Raw genomic sequence first — 18,704 nt, forward strand, 5'->3', positions numbered from 1 at the left:
GTAAGAGCTTTCTTAGGTGAGGATCCAGCAGCAGGGAGAGCTTGAACCTTTTATAACTAAAAGTACATCAGCAGAACAGTTTTTCATCAACAAAAACTCCTGCTTACTTAATGCGGCTTCTACCAGATTTTGTTTGGTGATGCAGTTATAGTCCCCAAAGCATATTCCAACATTTTTGTCATCTGAACAGCCCTGCATAATTTACTTGATAGCAGCTGTGTGCATTTCTTCATACTTTTCCCCTAATGCATTAATACTTTCTTTTTGAAAGCTTTCCAGGGTTTGTGAAAAATGTCTTTTGTTTCTTCCTTTTCTTGCGCTCCTCCCACACGCTAACACCAAGCTTATGTTTTTGCCTAATAGAAACCGTCCAGGGTACACCTTTAAGACAAGAAGCAATTCTGCAACTTTGTTAAAAATCTAGGAAACAAGAGGGATACTTCTGTTTATGAGAGTGCTGAGCTTGGCTTAGGCTGCCACAAGCTTCCTGTTTAACCTCAGCCAGACTCAACCTAGCCTGTTCTTGTCAATTTTTTTCTGGAGCAGTATATTGCAGAATAAAATAGCCCAAAAAAGGTATCTTGGGTGAAGCCATGCCACATCATAAGCTTCCTCCTGCTATAACTCAGTGCATATTTGAGAATAATTTTCAAGTAGGTTTTGTTGGTATTTTTTATATAAAAAATAATAATCCTAGAAGGTGGCAATAAAATAGTCTTTTAAACAAAGAAGATTTTAGACTTAAAATGGCAGCTGACATTATGCAGATATATTGTAGTGATGTTCATACTGGGAAAAACCAGGGAACAACGGTGGTGGAAATAGGCACATCACCTATAGAGTTATGTTCGGTAAGAGTCTCTCTCAGAGGTTACACAGCTGGTGACTGAGATAAAGCAGAAAGAATATCACAAACAGACTGCGTCCTGCATGGAAGAGCCACCAGACTGCAATACATGCTATTCCTGCAATTGTTGTACATGATGAGTTCTCCAAATCATGCTACACTTTATTAAGCAGAGAGGAAGGAGAACAATGGAAAAAAATTGTTAATTTGTGACCCAAATTCCTTACACTTTTTAAGCCACTTTCCCCTTGAACAAAGTATCTGAAAGCAATATCCTGGGATGGGTTTAATCAAATTTAAAGTAACACAGGCTAATCTTCAGAGAGCTGTTATGTCTGTGAAAAGTTATTTCTTTCCTTAAGCCCTGCTTCCCTTTTGGAAGTCTGTTAGTCATGAAATAAGCAAGCAGAAGTGTCTGAGTCAGTAAATATAGCAGTCAGCCCCATTCTTCCTCCTCCCCAACTTCTGCTTACTGCTTCCCCAAAGAACACAGGAAATTCCACTAATGAAAAAGCTTTTTCTTTCAAGATAAAGGGTAACAAATAGAAGAATGGTTAGTAGCAGTGGTAACCATCATAACAGGCAGTCATTACAAGGTTTTGGCAGTCATTTTCAAATACTGGAACCAAAAGTCAAGCATTTAATATTATTTGAGAATTCCAATTTGAAACACCATTCTCCCTCTTGTTTTTTAGGAAACATTTTGCTTAGCACATCAATCCTGTACTGATATGCATCTGGATTTCTGGTTGTTAACTGAAGTTTATGGAAAGCCCTCAAAACCTTTTTGTGCCTCACTTTCTAATTTTTTCTCTCCTTACACACAGAGCAGTATCTAGTTTCTTTCCTTACAATCTTTTCCATCTTAAAAGAGTCAGTATCACCAGAAGAACTTGTTTTTAATTTCTTTGCTTTTTCTTCTGAGGAAGGAAGGCTGGGTCCCATTAAATCTCTCCAGCACTCAAGTAACCAGGTGTCCTTTTGGGCACTCACTGCATTCATATTAAATCTCTCCAGGCACCAAGGCTCAATAAGACACTGTAGCCAACTGCTGAATTCTGCTGGTTTGCAGCTTTCAGATTTTAAAAGTAATTTATATCCAAGGTCTAAGACTGCATCCCACTACTATCAAATTCTCCCCTTTGATTTTAATGTGATTACTGAAGAATTTACATCAAAACTCAAAAGCAGATTAATTAAGAGGCATGGAGATGTATCTGTGTGCACAAAATACGACACCACTGTGGCTTCTACCATATGTTCAGTTAGAGGACTCTACATGCTCCACATTAATCCAAGTGTAAATAAAAATGTCAAGGCTGGCATGGGTCTGCTGTAGCCCTGAAACCAAACTTTCTGCGACTTGGACCCCATAGCTCCAGGCTCAGAGCCATTTTTTCATTCAGGGAGCTCATCACTGCTTTCAATGAGAGATCCCACACAGAAGAGACTACAAAAGAAAAATCAGTCCCCTGGGGAACAGGGAAGGTTGTTTCCAATTCTCTCTCTCTCTCTCTCAAGCTCCTATCAGTGCAATGAAACTTTCTGCATGCATAGTTTTCTCTCCTCTGAAGTTACCTTTATTCTTTCAGCTCTGATTTCTGGGATTTGTCCTGTTATTCCCCCACCCCCCACTGCCAATGCATGTTACTATTCAAGCTTCTCCTTTCCTCTCATTGCCTTGCATCATGCTGAGAGCATTGCAGGAAGAATTATGGTCAATTCATTTGCCTGCCTGCCAATTAGAAGTATACTATGTCAGAGTCAAGTGAGTAAATACCAATAAACAATATGACAGCTATCCAACCCATTTGACCCTCTGACAGTTTTGAGTGCTTTCCACTTTATTAAAATGAATTATTAATAGAACAGATATGTTTCATGAGACAGCACTGTAGTACTTAGATTCACAGAGCTGATTTTATAGACAGGAAAACAGGTTCTTTAATATGCTGCTTTATTCCAGACACTGTTAAATCACAAAGTTTTGAGGACATTTATTCTAGTATTCCAGTAATAAAGTAATCTCACCAATGAGCAGATATCCTCCTAATTAACATTATATTTTTAACATTTAATTATGAATACTTGGGACAGGACTCTGCTCATACTGTTTGCACAGCATCACAAGGGCCCAGGTCTACATTTGAGTAGCCAAGTCCGTTTGTAGAACAGTAGTAGCAGGCACTTTCTGTCAACAGGTGCTTTAGACATAAATAGAAAGAACAAGTCTCCTCCAGAGAGTTAGCAATTGAAGAGACCAATTCCATATTGTTCTAGGTGCCAGGGAAATTTTGCTTGCCCAGAAACACTGAAGAAGACTCAATATGGGCACAGAGGGCAACTGCACACTTCTCAGTGAGGTGCTGGAGCTTAAACAGAGTGCAACTTGGAAAAGGCAAACAATCTGACATATGGTCTGATCATGAAAAGATATCTATCTCACACTATGGATATTTTTAATACAAGGCAAAAATTTGACATAATTCATACTCAAGTGAGTTGAAGGTTCCCAGCATGCTCATATTTAATATGTAACACAAGTTGGTAGTTTTAGAAACTGTCCACTTGAATGCTGCAATTCTTTTGCAGGCAAATAACCTACTGCATTCATCTCTTTTTAATTGGAAAAAGATTTCAACAATTATTTCCAGCTTGCACGCATTTCAATGTCCACCCTTAAAATATGGATAGCTGAATTTCTGGAGAAAGGCCAGCCACAGCTCTAAACTCTGCAACTGAGTGATGTGAGAGTGATACCAGTATCACAAAGCACAAGCACTTGCAGTCAGACCAGGGCTGTATAACAGAAGAGTCTCTTTGCAGCAGTAAAACCAGGCAAGTTTTAATATGTGCAGGCAGGAGCAAATAAGTGCAAAGACTGATGTGAACAAGGCACAGTACTAACGGATGCTTCAGGGGCTTGCAGCAAATGACAGACGACTCCTTTCTGCCAAAATAAAAACTACAGCAAGTAACCAAGTCAGGGTGCCTTGCAGCTCCCTGGCCACAGCTTTTAAAGAAATATTTCTCCTACCCATGTTGTTCTGGGAAGCACATTTACCTCCTCCCATTAATATTTCTATTCAAGTTGGACACTGATACTGACTTACTACCAGAAGGTCAGTATAGAAACCTTGTGCTTGTCATTGAGTCTGTCCTTTAAAGACCCTCAACCCTTTTTCCTATAAAAGCTGGTCTTGTGCTGTGGTATGTGGTAAAAAAAACAAACAAACAAACAACAAACCAGTATTTTCATGCCAGCTGTTTCTTCAGCAATTGTGCCAAGAGCTTTCTCTGTTACATACACATTGCTGGATCTGTACATTCAAACAGACACTTTGAAGCAGCATGTCCTGTAGCCATACACCCCAGAAAGCAGAGCTCATCATTGCTCAGGACTTAAATGAAGCATTGCTTTATGCCCCAGCTCAGCCATCCTTTCAAATGAAGCCCTAGTACAACTAGTAGTCCCCTAAAAAAGCACACATGATTTCCCCACAATTAATATCAGGAAAACATGTGGTTAACAGACTTCCTTAATACAACAGACAGAAGGCTATAGTCAATATTACTAAATAGGTTTAGCTTACACTTGTGAAAAAGTTCCCAACAATGATTCTCCCTGGAATAGTGATACATGTTGCAAAACTTCCATTTCATTCCTGCCTACATGTTAAAGAGATTCAAACAAGAGGCCTAGGTAAACCATGACTGCCTCACTGTGGATTAAAGCAATGCTTGCTTCCAGTACATCACTGTTACTACACTGCTACTAGCTTTTTCTGCATCCCTCAGGAAAAAAAAAAGAAAAAGTAGTTTTGTTCAGGTGAACAATCCAAGGTATTTCTGAACAATATCACAATATTTGAAAACTCAAGAAATATCACAACATTTCACACTGGTTGAAAAACAGCTTGCAATAGGTGAAGCTGAATAAGCAGCTAACCTTGGCTGAAGTCACAGCCATGACTCTCAAACATACCTTTCAGCTTGCATTTCCACTATATGGGGATTTATTGTCAGATTTTATACAAAACTCCCAATGGCTTTTCCAAAAGCTCTGTTTTAACACTGACTGAACACTGAGCATTACATAATCATTTGCTTCCAGATATGTTCAAAACCTACCTAGGAACATTATTGCTATACTGATGCCCACATTTCCTTCTTAATTTTCTTATGAGCCTCTCTTCCCTGGAAGCACAGCTGACTGAGCTACAGCTTTGAACTTTCTGGAGGATTTGCTTACACAAGTACTAGTCTGCATCTGATCAGATGGACAACAACAAATCAGATTTTATTTTCACAAGAGAATGACATTCGAGTTCTCAGCATGACCCTTGCACATCTTGGGACATGTTACTTACCACTTGTAGGTCCTTTGAACCTGGTTCAGTAGGGAAAAAAGTTAAACTGGAGTTGCTATTCTACAGACTCTTATTTCCAGATCTTTTATCACAGCCTTTGTAGCATTCCAGGGTGCATACAGCAAAAATCAATGCTTCTGCAGAGTAGGGATTTAGTCTTATGCAGAAGACACTGGTGGCTTGCAACATATTTTACATTGAACCTTGGCATTGCAACTGGGTGTTTAGTTATTTTAGTTACTTCATACACAATTTCAAAAGAATCACTTACACAGTAATCTGAATTATGCAGGCTTCTGTATTGTTAAACATGTATCCTTGGCAATTTATGTGCACAGTTTCTACATGGAAGCATAATCTGTTTACTGGATGCAATATTTACCCAGCTAGATCAACAGCTATAGCTACCAGCTGTCAGAGTAATGCATCTGGCTACTGCCAGATTACCTCTGCTGATACGCAGTACATGTTGCTCAGCCAAAAGAAGTTATTTCATCAACTTCTATGTATAATCTGTATTATTAATACAGAAATGTTTCTACTATTGTCACACTTTTTTTTCTAGCACTTCCTTCAGACATGGGCCTCACTGCAATAAACAGCCATGATTTGTGCCCTTCCATCTGAGGAACTGCGATTGTGAACCCACATTTGTGTTCAGTTTTGGAACGTAAATGTTCCCTGTGGAAGGGAGAATCCAAACCAAGCAAAACTGCTGCAAAGAACTATCCATGAAATACTTTATTTTGAGCATTTCTCTTCAAAATTTAATACTGAACCAGGAGCTCTGAAATGGTGCTTGACTGCTCTGTGGTCAGAAGCTATGGCACTTCCAGCAGAGAAGCACACTCACAGGCAGTTACAATATGGACACCCAGGCACAACACCCTCCCAGCGCATTACCTGCCATTCATCCACACCTCTCCAACAAAACATTTCCCACATAAGCAAAAAAAAGCAAAGCTGTTTTATCAATGAATTCCTGGACAGCCCCACAATTGACTCCAGTTTCCATCCCCCTAGTCTGGCCCTCATGAACAACTACTTAGCTGGAGTTTAAACACATCGCTGACTTTCAAGTTGCATTGCTGTATAACTTCCAAATGCTTATTAAGAGGTCTTGTCTCACCAAAAAGAAAGTAGAATATAAACAATGAAAAAACATTTTAAGTCCATCCAAGGGCTTTTCAACCCCATAACAAGGCACTGAACAGCCTAGAAAAGGTCACAGGCAGAAGTTCCAGAGTGATGCAGAAAGCAGGGCAAAGCAGTACTGAGAACATTCCATGAGTGCGTAAGCTGAGGATATTCATCCAGAAGCCATTTGTCTCCCTCAGCCTCTTGCCCTGTGCCTGCTGATTATTACTAATGTTACAGGAAGACTCGAAGAATAGCTTGCAATATCCTTACATGGGGCAAGCCTGAATTTTAATGGCTACAGCATCAAGTGATGGAATAAATAAGCTCAAGACCTGCATTAGCCTGTGAAACTCATGAGCAAGTCAGTGATGGGCATTCTCCTTAAGCTGTATGAGATAATGATGGCTTTATTGTGAAAGATTAAGTATCAAATGAAATTTTTGTGGAGAAGAAAGAAGTAAGCAATCTTGCCTTAATAACACTCGTGTAAAACAATAAATCCAGCTCTTATGTCTCTGAACTTTGATTCTCCTATTTACTTCAACTTCAGTGAAGACTATACCTTTTTGGCAATAGGTAGAACCACACATTCTCTCCACTTACAATCTCCTTGACTTCAGACGTGTATGTGTGGGGATAGAAAGAGGCATTTCACACAGCACATAGTAACTTGTGCCCTGCACAGCAAAACACCACTGAGCAGTTCAGACAGAATCCCAAGCCCATGCACCTACACCATCCCATCACACCAGATGCTTCTGCTTACATGCTTCAGCATAACCTAAGGAGCCTGATTGGCACAGAGTCAAAGAGAGTGGTGGCTGTTGTCAGTATGCAGCAGCCACTTAGTGAGGAGACCTACTCAAAGTCTTTTCATGAGAATGTTTCTCAAGTTGCAGTTGCTTCCTCGCCTTTGGAATATGTCCATCTTCCTGCTTGCATGCAACTAACTGAGCAATAGCTTCAAAAGCTTTTAGGAAAATCATGGAATGGTTTAGTTTGGAAGGGACATTAAGATCATCTAGTTCCAATTCCCTGCCATGGGCAGGGACACCTCCACTAGACCAGGTTGCTCAAAGCCCTGTCCAGCCTGGTCTGATAATAGTACTGATCAGCACATCTACAGGCAACCAGTAAAGCCTCACCAGTGTTTTTTCTCTAGCAAAGAATGAACATTTGGGAAAGGCTGCACTGGAGGCTGGAAGCTCAAAGCTTGATGGGGAAGAAGAGAAGGGAGGAATGTACTTGAAGGCCAATTTTTGTTCTTTGATCTTGCTGCTAAACATAGGTGTTTCTTGCTGTAACCCTTTCACTCATTTCGAAAAGTCACCTCTTTTCCAAGTTTTATACACTCTATCATATAAAGAAGAATAAATTCATAAGCATCACTTTAACTTACTTTCTATTGGAAGGCCAAGGTGCTCCATTCCTGAACAAACACTTGCTTTTCCCACATCTGCAATGCATCTGTGGCTGAAACAGCCCTTGGGGGAACCTAAGGGGAGGAAACTTAAACACTGCAAGTCAGAGCTGCAGAAGGAGAGGCTATTCTTCACAGAAGGTTACAAAAACCTTTCCTGCCCTTAAAAGAGAAAACACACAGAACAAGAACAATACATGCTCACTCATTGTGCATATAAGTAAATCTCACCCCAGAGACACTTTGCCCTGATGTGCCTTGCTCTTCCCCCAGCCCTGAAGGCTGTCCTGGGAATTATAACAAAGGATTGCTGAATAAATTGGTTTTGTTTCAAAATCCTGGCCTGGTTTTCCAAGGAAAAGCAAATGGAGAATCTATTTCCTCTGGAATAGAGTCTAAGGACTCCCTATGCAGGAAGCAGCACATGGAGCCTGTACAGAGGGGAAGTGTTGAGATGACAACAAGCAAAACGGGGATAAGAAAAAGCCACAGTAACCATTGCACATAGATGAGGGGGTTGTGGATTATATAAACACATATTTAACAGCTTGTGGGGTGGAGCAAGAGCAACACAGTTATCTATGATAGACTTGATTTTGCTTTTCTCCCCACAGAGGCTGGAGACAACAGTTGCTTGGGCAGGTTGCCACTGACACAGCTTTCTCAACCTGTTATCAGCTGACCCAACCATTGCATCAGAATAAAGAAGTACCTGTACCGTGTTCTTCGCAGTAGCAGCATGCATTTGCTATCCCAAGGAACTTAAGCTCAAGTTTAGGCTGTTCCACCTCAGGAGGGAAGGGTCACTTGATGCAGCCCAGTTCAGGGGCACCGCGGGGTGGGTGTGAGGCTGAGCCAGTGGCACAGCACTATGAACCATCCATCCAGCCCAGAGGAGCACTGCGTACTCCAAAGCAGACAAACACCAGTGTGACCTACTGCTGGCATTCATCCAGCCACCTAGATGGATATCCTTTTCTCCTACCAGAAGGTCAATATGACAGTGTGCTGTCAAGAACCTGGTCCTAACCCTGGGCCCATGGTAGGTATCACACAGCACCAGTCCACCTTCCAACCTCTTGTAATATTAAACATAGCACTAAGGGTTGAAGATTCACCCCCAAGAAGCCTCAAGAGCTGGACAAGCATGTTACAAGCATGACAGCAGAACAAGCTGCAGTGAAAAGCATGAATTGGAAAGCTACATTGAGCATGTCATTTGGGTACAGTCAATTTGGTACAGTCATCTGCTTTAGTTTCTGAAGAAATTTCACAAAAGGAAGAAACAATATTAATACAAATTTTGTGTGCGCATTTGTTATCTGACCACTAAATGCTGCTAGGACCATTTAGCTCATATAATCCCTCTTCTACCCTAGGTCACAAAACTACACCCAGGACAGTTTCTTCAGCAAAAGCAACTCTCTTTTCTCTGAACAGTAGAGAAAAGCAACTATAAAGTTAACATCAGATTATATAGAATCATAGAATAGTTAGGGTTGGAAAGGACCTTAAGATCATCAAGTTCCAACCCCCCTGCCATGGGCAGGGGCACCTCCCACTAAACCATGTCACCCAAGTCTCTGTCTAACCTGGCCTTGAACACTGCCAGGGATGGAGCATTCACAACTTCCCTGTGCAACCCATTCCAATGCCTCACCACCATCACAGTAAAGAATTTCTTCCTTAAGCAGAAGAAGGTTGGTCAGATATAAGCTTGAATCTGTTACCCCTTTTCCTGTCACTACAGTCCTTAATGAAGAGTCCCTCCCCAGCATCCCTATAGGCCCCCTTCAGATACTGGAAGGCTGCTATGAGGTCTCCACGCAGCCTTCTCTTCTCCAGGCTCAACAGTCTCAACTTTCTCAGCCTGTCTTCATATGGGAGGTGCTCCAGTCCCCTGATCATCCTCGTGGCCTTCCTCTGGACTTGTTCCAACAGTTCTATGTCCTTTTTATGTTGAGGACACCAGAACTGCATACAAAACTGCAAGTAAGGTCTCTTGAGAGCAGAGTAGAGGGGCAGGATCACTTCCTTAGACCTGATATAACCAGATTCCAGACTTCCCAAAGTATTTTCCACTTTGTCAAAAGGTTCCCTTGGAAAACCTGAGCCAGTTTCAGGAAAAGCAGTTTTTAAACTAGCTACCTACTTACCCAACACAAAGTTATCTAAGTTCTGTCACAAGTATTTTAACTAGTGTGTCTCATCTTACTTAGTTGATGAGCTATCCATACCTTTTTTTTTTAAAGTGCTTAGCCCCAGAATATGTTTTTATGCAGCTTTTGCACTGGGGAAATTACCTGTTTCCTGGTGTATTTTCCCCTGCCAGAAAAGGAGGTAAAAACTGCATAAATATGTGGCAAGTAATGAACACGTTTAAGTTTCTTTAATGGTCAAGCCCTGAGCAAGCATCAGTTCCCCTATTCCTGAATTACTCGAACATAACTGTCAGAGCTAGGAGGCAACCTCACCAGTTAGAAAACTTCATTAGAACAGGGAAATTGTAGTAGCAGCTACTCATCTCTGCCTCCTAGCCTCATGTCTCAGTATAACATCATTAGCACATTTGCAGGAGGAGTCCGACCTCTTTGTAAGGCAACAAGAACTGGCCAGAAGAGTGCAGAGCTGAACTGAGCTGGCTGAGGACCACTCTCTTCCCATCCATCACGCTGCCCTGCCCATAGACTTTATTATTTTAAATTGTGGTTTTTAAGTATTATTATTGCTAAGATACTTCTTTCAAAACTAGAAAAGCCTCTTGTGTAGCACTGGGGAGCCCCAGAAGGAAACCCCTTGCTTGCCACCGTCAGTGCCAGAGACTTCCAGCCCAAAGGAATGCTTCACAGCCTCTTCTCCCATGGCTTTTTGCAGTCTAGGCAAAACAAGAGATTAATAATAATAATAATAATAATAACAACAGATACAGTTTAAATGCACTTGATTAAAAGGAAATAACCTGAATCAGGGAAGTCTGTGCTTATTAACATACTTTAAGACATAGAAAGCTGAGACCAAATCTGAGTAGTCAATCAGTGGAAGAGTCACCATGCTTTGCTGCACTTAGGAACTCTTACCCAGCTATGATCGGTCCTTCAAAACTCCAATTGAAAGAGATGAAAAGGGTCAAGAAAAAGAAGCGTAGATGCCATTAAAGCAAAGTTTAAAAGGATGAGAGTTTCCAAGAAGTCCTGGAAGTGCTGCCTCAGAGACAGAATTACTGAACAGCAAGTAACAAAGGGACAGATTTCTTGCAGCTTAGCCTTTGTGTAAGGCAGCAAAGTCAGGAATCAGAATGGCCATGACACAGGCAAATCTGAAGTTTTATTGAACTATTGAACTATCCTTGTAGCTTTCATATATGCACTTATTAAAGCTTAGTTCTGTTCTCCTTGTTGAAATATCCCAAAACTTACACAGCATTGTAAGAATCAGCAGTGTTTTGGCTGTGAAAACATCTTGGCAACGTAGCAGCTGACAGCCAGAATGTGAAAAGCTGCTTGACATCAAGCAGAAATTCTTTTCTATGAGAGTGGTGAGGCACTGGCACCAGTTGCCCAGAGAAACTATGGCTGCCCTGTCCTTGGCAGTGTTCAAGGCCAGGCTGGAAGGGCTTAGAGCAACCTGGTCTAGTGGAAGGTGTTTGGAACCAAATGACCTTAAATGTCCATCCCTAACCAAAGCCTTCTGTGATTCTATGAAATGCAAATGATTAATTTCTTCAGCAGCAGCTTTTATTCATGGGGCCAGTTCGAAGATGGTTCACACAATGGAGGCACACCCCAGAGAAGGCGAACCCAGTGTGCTTTAATAATTAGTACACACAACATGCTCGCCTATCAATTAATTCGTATTGGTTGCAAGCTGGGTCAAGCCACACTGCAACCTTGCATGCTCTTCGGTAGCGTGTCCACAAGAGGGAGATAGAAGACTAGAAACAGTCATTTAATCATGAAATGATTCTATGTAGTCTTACTAATCTATAGTAAAGTCTTCTACACTGTTACAGGTGGACACTAGCAGGCTAGCACAGTCCCAGGCTCAAGACAAAAACCAAAAACTTATTTAAGTATCTGCTGTGTGACTTCTCACTTGAAAGATATTTCTTGAGGTCCACAGAGTGCCAGTACACAGGATGTGTCATGCTGACCTCCAAAATGGGGAGACATAGGGCTAGACACAGCTCCAGCAGTGGCACATGCCTCAAACATCAGGAAGGTCTCCATTCCTCACAAAGATATTCTGCATCTTCCTGAGGCCCAGCTGCCAAGTCACACCAGACACTGACAGAAGTGGAGCTCCTAGGTAGGAAGATGGGATTTTAGGCTGGGGAATCCTCATTTAGAGCTGGCTAACCTCCAGCTTTGTTATGCCAGGATCAGCTTTTCAGCCAACAGTACCATTTCCACAATAATTGCCTTAATTTTTCCAACCCCAAAGGATTGCCAAGTGCAGCAGCAGCATTCTCAACCTTACAGAAATTCACCACAAAAAAAAAAAAAAGCACAAAGTATTTCCACAAGCATTCCAGGGTAATACAGCCTGCAGAAGGAGGTCCCTGCTCAGGGTCTGTTCTCCAAATCCCAATCCAAATTGCTTCCTTGTAGCAGTGCACCAGAAAGCAGCATGGATGTTGCTGCAGACAGAATGAGGTGAGCCTGACACCACACACCTGTATGCTTAGGGGAACCAACATACAACAGCAGACCATAACCTATCCCAGATGGACAGAGCAAGAGCTAAATCAGAGAATAAAGCATCTGACACTGTTTGAATTTCTCTTAAAGGACAAAAAATACCCTACAGTTTTTCCTCAATTTTTTCTGCACTAATTTAGGAAATCCCAGGTTCAGGGGAAATGCACATTTCAGGGATAAATTTCAATCCTTATGGTAACTGGAACCACCACATGAATCGGATGAAGTAAAACTGAGGAGGAGTAATAACCATTTGACATCAAGTCTGTCAAAGTGAATCAGACTATACTGGCAGTCTAAGCACTGACTTTTTGTATGTGATCAACCAAGCTTCATTAGTGCAGATTCATACAAGGAATAAGAGAAAGGTGTACCCCACAACTTCACCATCTGCTAAAACCAACTTCTGAAGCTTTCATTGAACTGCAGATGAAGTTTCCCTTGATTACTTAACAACAGAAATTCAACAATGAAGAAAGGCATTCCTTACACTGACAACAGGCTGAGGGAATGCTGTTAGCTGTTCACTAGCCAAAAAGCCAGTTAGTTTTGTTTGCTGTCACTGGTCAGTCTAAAATACTAATTCAGTCTTCTGACAGGCAATTTTTCAAGGGCTGTTTAATTGCTACTATTTTTTGGCAGTCAGTGTATTTGCAGAATTCCCTGGCATTCCCCAACAATGCCTCTCCAGTTTTCAGAAGCAAGTGCTTTCAAGATGAGCACCATTCCTCACCTACATAGAAAAATGTGCTTGGAAGTAAAGAAAACAACCAGAAACAGGAGAGACTGCTATATGTCCAGCTGCCAAAGTCCATCTCTTTTTACTTATCCTGGAATGGAAGGTGTCACTAAACTTGTATTAAGGTTAGCATCCAGTTGCTGGGTATTTCTAGTGCACTGAAAAATAACCCCAGCTTAAGGTAGTTACCATTCTCCTTAATTTTATGTTAACATTTGCATGCCATGAAAGCCCCCGTAACACTGTGTCAATGTTATGGACTGTAGGAGAAATCACTACAGTCACTACAAATAATCCGCTTGGAGACACAAAAAACACCTTCAAATAAAAGATAACAAAAAGTTTCAGGACTCATTTTCTCAAGTTCCCTGACCGAGCACTCCCCCTTCCATCTGTATGTCTTGCCCTACCCCTGGTTTTCCACTTTCGTCTGCTCGAAAGCTCCAGCCCTGCAAGCATCCTGGCAGCAGCAACACAGCAGCTGAAACACCACCAAAATGGTGGTGACTTTTCCTGGCTGCCAAGGACATAAGAAAAGTGTGCATCCAGCCCATGACTATTTTGCAGTGGTTTTTTGGTTGGGTTTCTTGAGAGCTTGCATATGTCTGAACCGGGAACCAGCAGAAGCCAGAAGTTTCCACTCACCCTTATGGTAAGACTACATTTCATTTTGTAGAGACAAAGTTAAGTACAGGAAATGCAAAATCCCACTGCTAGGGTGAGTGGAAATTTCTGTCCTTTCCCTCCCACCCACTACAGTCAATGTATATCTGGGCAAACAAGTGGCAGACAATGGAAACTCATATGAGCCATCCATATATTAGTAAGAAAGAGCAGCCAAAACACATAGTTATCCTGGGTTGCAAGTGTTACAACTGCATCTCACATAGTCCATACATATTTAGGCATAAATTCAGGCAGACAACACAGCAGGGGACACTACTTCTACTGTATTGAAACAAGTTTTCATGTGGGAAGTTCTCAGAATTATTGAAGTTTCACAATTACTATTACTAATGTTGCATTAAGGTGGAGGATGGCAAAACATGCGAGGAATTAAGTGCCCACGCTCAGTGCAGTGCCCAGAACCCAACTCAACAAACCAAATCTTTGTGGAAAACAGTGCCAGCAACAGCACAGGGTAACTTACTGGCAGACACCTTGAATCCAAAATAAGACAAAACTCATAAAGTCAAGACAAACCACCAGCCAGCTTCAACTTCCCTTGGATAAACCTCCTGTTCGGGGTGGAATCAGAATTTTCTAACCCCAAGACAAGTTTGTCTTTTAAACAGCAAGCAGAGCCTATAGGTCCCAACTACCAGCCAGCTCCCTTTCACTAGGATTCCTTACTCCCCTGTACTGCCAGGTCAAGCAGCAGCCAGTCTCACCACTGCCTCCTTGTCACCACAAAAGGCAGAAGAATAAGAAGTTTCTCCACCTCAGAAGCAAGACATTCCTGCAGCAACACTCATGAAGTCTTATACTTTTACAGCCCACAAGTTTCTCAGCAGAAACAGTCATTAGTTTAGGTACACAGCATCAATACCACACTGCAGCAGATTGACATTCTAGAGGCTAAGCCACAAGTCAACCCCCAGGACCAAACTAAGACTCTCCTAGCCATCCCACCACAGGAGTGCATGTCAAGGAGGATATAATGAAAAAGATCTCACCAGCCCACAGCAGTTCATTACTCAGCCACCATCAGTCCCACAACATAACCCCAGCACAGGAGTCCCCCAATGCCTACCTGCAAGCTCCAGACTACCTGTTTCAGAGATAAAAGCCAAACACACCAGTATCCTACACACCCCAAATATATCAGCAGTTCTCTCTCCCCCACTGGTGAATTATCCTCCCACCATCAGCTGGCTCCTCCTACTCCAGAACTCCAGCTATGCCCACCCAAATTAGCTTCACCTGCCTGCTCTGCTGCCTTCCCACCAGGCAGGCCAGCACTGAGGGACTTGGTTTCTGCATCTTTCATAATGATCATGAGTTGTCCAGCTTGCACACTAGTCCCTGTATAAATAGTAAGGGATTCTAGATTACAAATATGAACAAATGGGCAGATCTTGCTCATGAGCTGCTGAATGTCCTGGTTTCTTTTCTGAGTGTCCTCTTAGGCTGCTCCAGGCTTTTCCCTGTTTGGCAAGTGGGTTTTTTTCCAGTGTAAACCACGTAACTCTCCCCATACTGACCTACATAACTTGGGCCTTAAATGACACTCCAAGGAGAAGTTGTTTAGCAATATTCAGAGAGCACAAGTGCTGCAAACCTGACACACTTCATCTTGCTTTAGCCTCCACCAAGGGTAAGGACCAGAGAAGCCCACAGCCCCGAGCACGGAGAGAAGTCGGGTTGCTGTGCCATTAGAGTATGATGGAAATTAACGATAATACAGGGTTTCTTTTCAGAAGCATGCATTAACTTGCTTCTGTTCTCACTGAGGAGGAGCTATAATGCAGAGGCAAAGGCAGAAAATCTAATGGGATGTAAGGCTTGGGAATGATCACCCCTAAAATGCAAACAAGGCTCAAGCAGATGAGAGAACTTGAGCTTGGGGAATAAATGCTTCATTTATGTTCCAGAACTTGGGGACTTGAAAGCCCAACCCAGCAGCAAATGTTTATTCCTCAGCTGAGGCCTGGTGTTGCACATTTAGCAAACAGCAAATGTCTGAGGTGTGTTTCATGAGGTGGGAGAATGAAGCTGCTTGAGCAAGGACAGGACTTGCAGAGATGCATTCACATGTGACAGATTTTGGGAGATTCATCTTCCAGAACAAATGGCTTCCCTCCACAGTTTAAAAGAAAGGATAATGAAGGATAGGGATGGAAGTGGAAGCTGTGTGGTTTGTTGGTTTACTGTTATCTGGATTCAGTTGGAGCATTAAGATGTTGCAGCTCCTCTATGACCTTATGTGCCACCAACAGGGCCAAGGACAGTCCACAGAACTTTATTCGGGCCCTTATAGAAATGCATTTCTCTCACAGCACCATTTCTCCCTGCTAGATCTGGCCCTTACAAGTGACTGTGACCAGGGCAGATGCTGTCCCAGTCTGCACAGGACTGAGACCATCCTCTAAAATCACAAATGGAAAAGAGCAAGTCTATAGGCATGCTAAGGGCATAGCTATTGGAAAGGGTCAGGTTAGAGAAAGACTGCTAGCAGAGGATTTGGACAAGTCTCAATTTAGCACTTTCATTAATGATTTAGTCCAGAACTTAAAAGATCATTGACAAAAACTGCTGGACATGTGAGGCTGAGAGATGTCATTAATGCAAAGCAAAATAGAGATACCTCAAAGGACAAACTAGACAACTGGGGAGCAATGGAAATAGAATAAAGCTGACTGAGACAAGGACAAAACCACAGTCAAGACACTAGTTGTAAATCCTTCTGCCAAAAGATGGTTCTTCATCAGCAAAAAGTAGTGAAAAAAGGACTTAGATCATCATGACCAGTCAATCACTGATATAATTCTAGATAATGAAAATGTGATTTTCAAAGTTATGAAAATGGCTAGTTTCAGTACAGATGGGGAAGCAGCATGCCATTGCATAGGCTTTCCTATAAGCCCCTGCATTATACCACATAGAGTCATGCTCCCTCTTTCATTGAGCCATGCAGGCACAGAGGACCAGCAGGAGAGGGAAAGCTACCTAAGAGAAGACTGAGTTTTAATAATTGTCGTGGTTTAACCCCAGACAGACAGCTTTTCACCCACTCCCCCCCCTTCTTGCCCTCCCCCTATTCCCAGAGGGACGGAGAGGAGAATCAGAAAGAATGCAACTCCCACGGGTTGAGATAAGAACAGTTTAGTAACTAAGGTATAACACAAATCACTACTGCTACCATCAATAATAGTAATGATAAAGGAAATAACAAGGGAAGAGAATACAAGACCTCATCACCAGGTGACCGATAACTTCCCCCCCCCAGCCCGACCAAGCACCGACTGATACCTCCTCCAACCCTGCAGTCCCAGCCCTTCCTGGTAACTCCCAGTTACCTCCTGGGCATGACATGCTGTGGTATGGAATACCTCTTTGGTCAGCTTGGGTCAGGTGTCCTGTCTCTGCTTCCTCCCAGCTTCCCTCCTCCCTGGCACAGCATGGGGCTCACAAAGTCCTTGGCCAAACCAAAACATCATTTTTATCAGCTCTGCTCCCAGGCCGAAAGTCAAAACACAGCACTGCACCAGCTACCAAGAAGGAGAAAAATGACTGCTACTGCTAAACCCAGGACAATAATCTGTCAAAAGAGAGACAGAGAAATCACCACCTAACAATACATATTAGCTTAAACACTACAAAAAGAGAACTACTATTTAAGCTGGGAATGGTTTTGGCTCAAGAACAGATAGTTGCAGGATGATTATAGCTAAATTTCAGCTGGCAATTAAAAAGATAGCTCCTAAGCACTGAGAAGCAAGGGGACTGCAACAGTCTCCCAACAAAATAAACAGCCACAGTCACACAAAAACCTCCGCAAAATCTCACCAGCTGTTTTTGAGACAAACCCTGGTGTGCTCTTAAAAGGCCTCAGTGAAGAGATTGTCTATAATTAAGGAACTGGATTCAGAAGGCCCCTTCCAACTCTATGTGGTGTAAGTCTGGTAATTGCAAATCACAGAAGAATTATTGGCATTGATGGACTGACTGAAGCAGTTAATTAGTTTACTAGCATCAAGAAACGGTAGCCTACTTTTGTAGTGCAGGAAGATAGGGAGCTGAAAAGGCAAGAAAAAACCTGCAGCCACTTGCCCAGCAAACTCTAGCCACTTGTATAACCTTGGCCTTTAAAGCCCACAGTGCCCAGGTGCTTGATATCACAGAGGTATGTGCAGTGGTAGAACAGGGGTTTGGGTCTACTAACATCTTCTCAAGGAATTGTTATGTTGTTAGATTTGAAGGCATATTAGGCACTATGAAAAATACTGGAACTGTATCATGTACCACTCAGACTGGTTTCCCTGTTTTATTTGTATCAGTTTGCACAGCCACAGAAAACCAAAAGCAGCTAAAGACAGAGGAAATTATTTTTTCCATGGGTCTAAGCCTCTGGATTTAAATCACGTGCAGACACTGGAATGGGTCTGCATGAGATTTAAAAACTATGTGTGCTCCTGCTGATTGTCTTCCTTACCCCTGCCTAAGAATATGTGTTTTTATAAATTTTTACTGTTTATTTCAGTTATTTTTAATTTTTATTTACTTTTAAAAATTAAATTTTCAAATTTAATTACATTTACTGCTTGGACAGTAATGCAGTAGCTTAATGTGTATTACCTACTTAACTCACAACTCTCATTGACATCTGTGGGGAAGGGTCCACCTGGAGGCAAGTGTGGGATTACCTAGTCTCACGTTTTACTCCTGCGTGGGACTGAGTATTCACATGGCTCTTGTAAACAGAGCAAGACAATAAGGTTGAGGGCTCTACAGATATCTCTGCAGATGGCAACTATTTGTTACCCAAAGA

General features: G+C 42.1%; 1 protein-coding gene across 2 annotated transcripts in view; it reads right to left on the bottom strand.

The window, feature by feature from the left end:
• The window catches only part of TBXT (T-box transcription factor T), a 34,545-nt gene that overhangs the window by 5,093 nt on the left and 10,748 nt on the right, over positions 1-18,704 (bottom strand). The window contains exon 8 of one of the 2 annotated variants that reach the window (XM_061378565.1): positions 2,422-2,582. The exons of the other annotated variant lie outside the window; for it this stretch is intronic. Coding sequence (XP_061234549.1) covers positions 2,534-2,582 — 49 coding nt within the window. The 3' untranslated portion in view covers positions 2,422-2,533. Of the gene's footprint in view, positions 1-2,421; positions 2,583-18,704 lie in introns of those variants that run through there. 2 annotated transcript variants of the gene reach the window in all.

Source organism: Neopsephotus bourkii, unplaced genomic scaffold (genome assembly GCF_033783945.1).
Source record: "Neopsephotus bourkii isolate Nb327-2 ecotype Australia unplaced genomic scaffold, CSIRO-AGI_Nbou_v1 NB_1767, whole genome shotgun sequence".
Classification (NCBI taxonomy): domain Eukaryota; kingdom Metazoa; phylum Chordata; class Aves; order Psittaciformes; family Psittacidae; genus Neopsephotus; species Neopsephotus bourkii.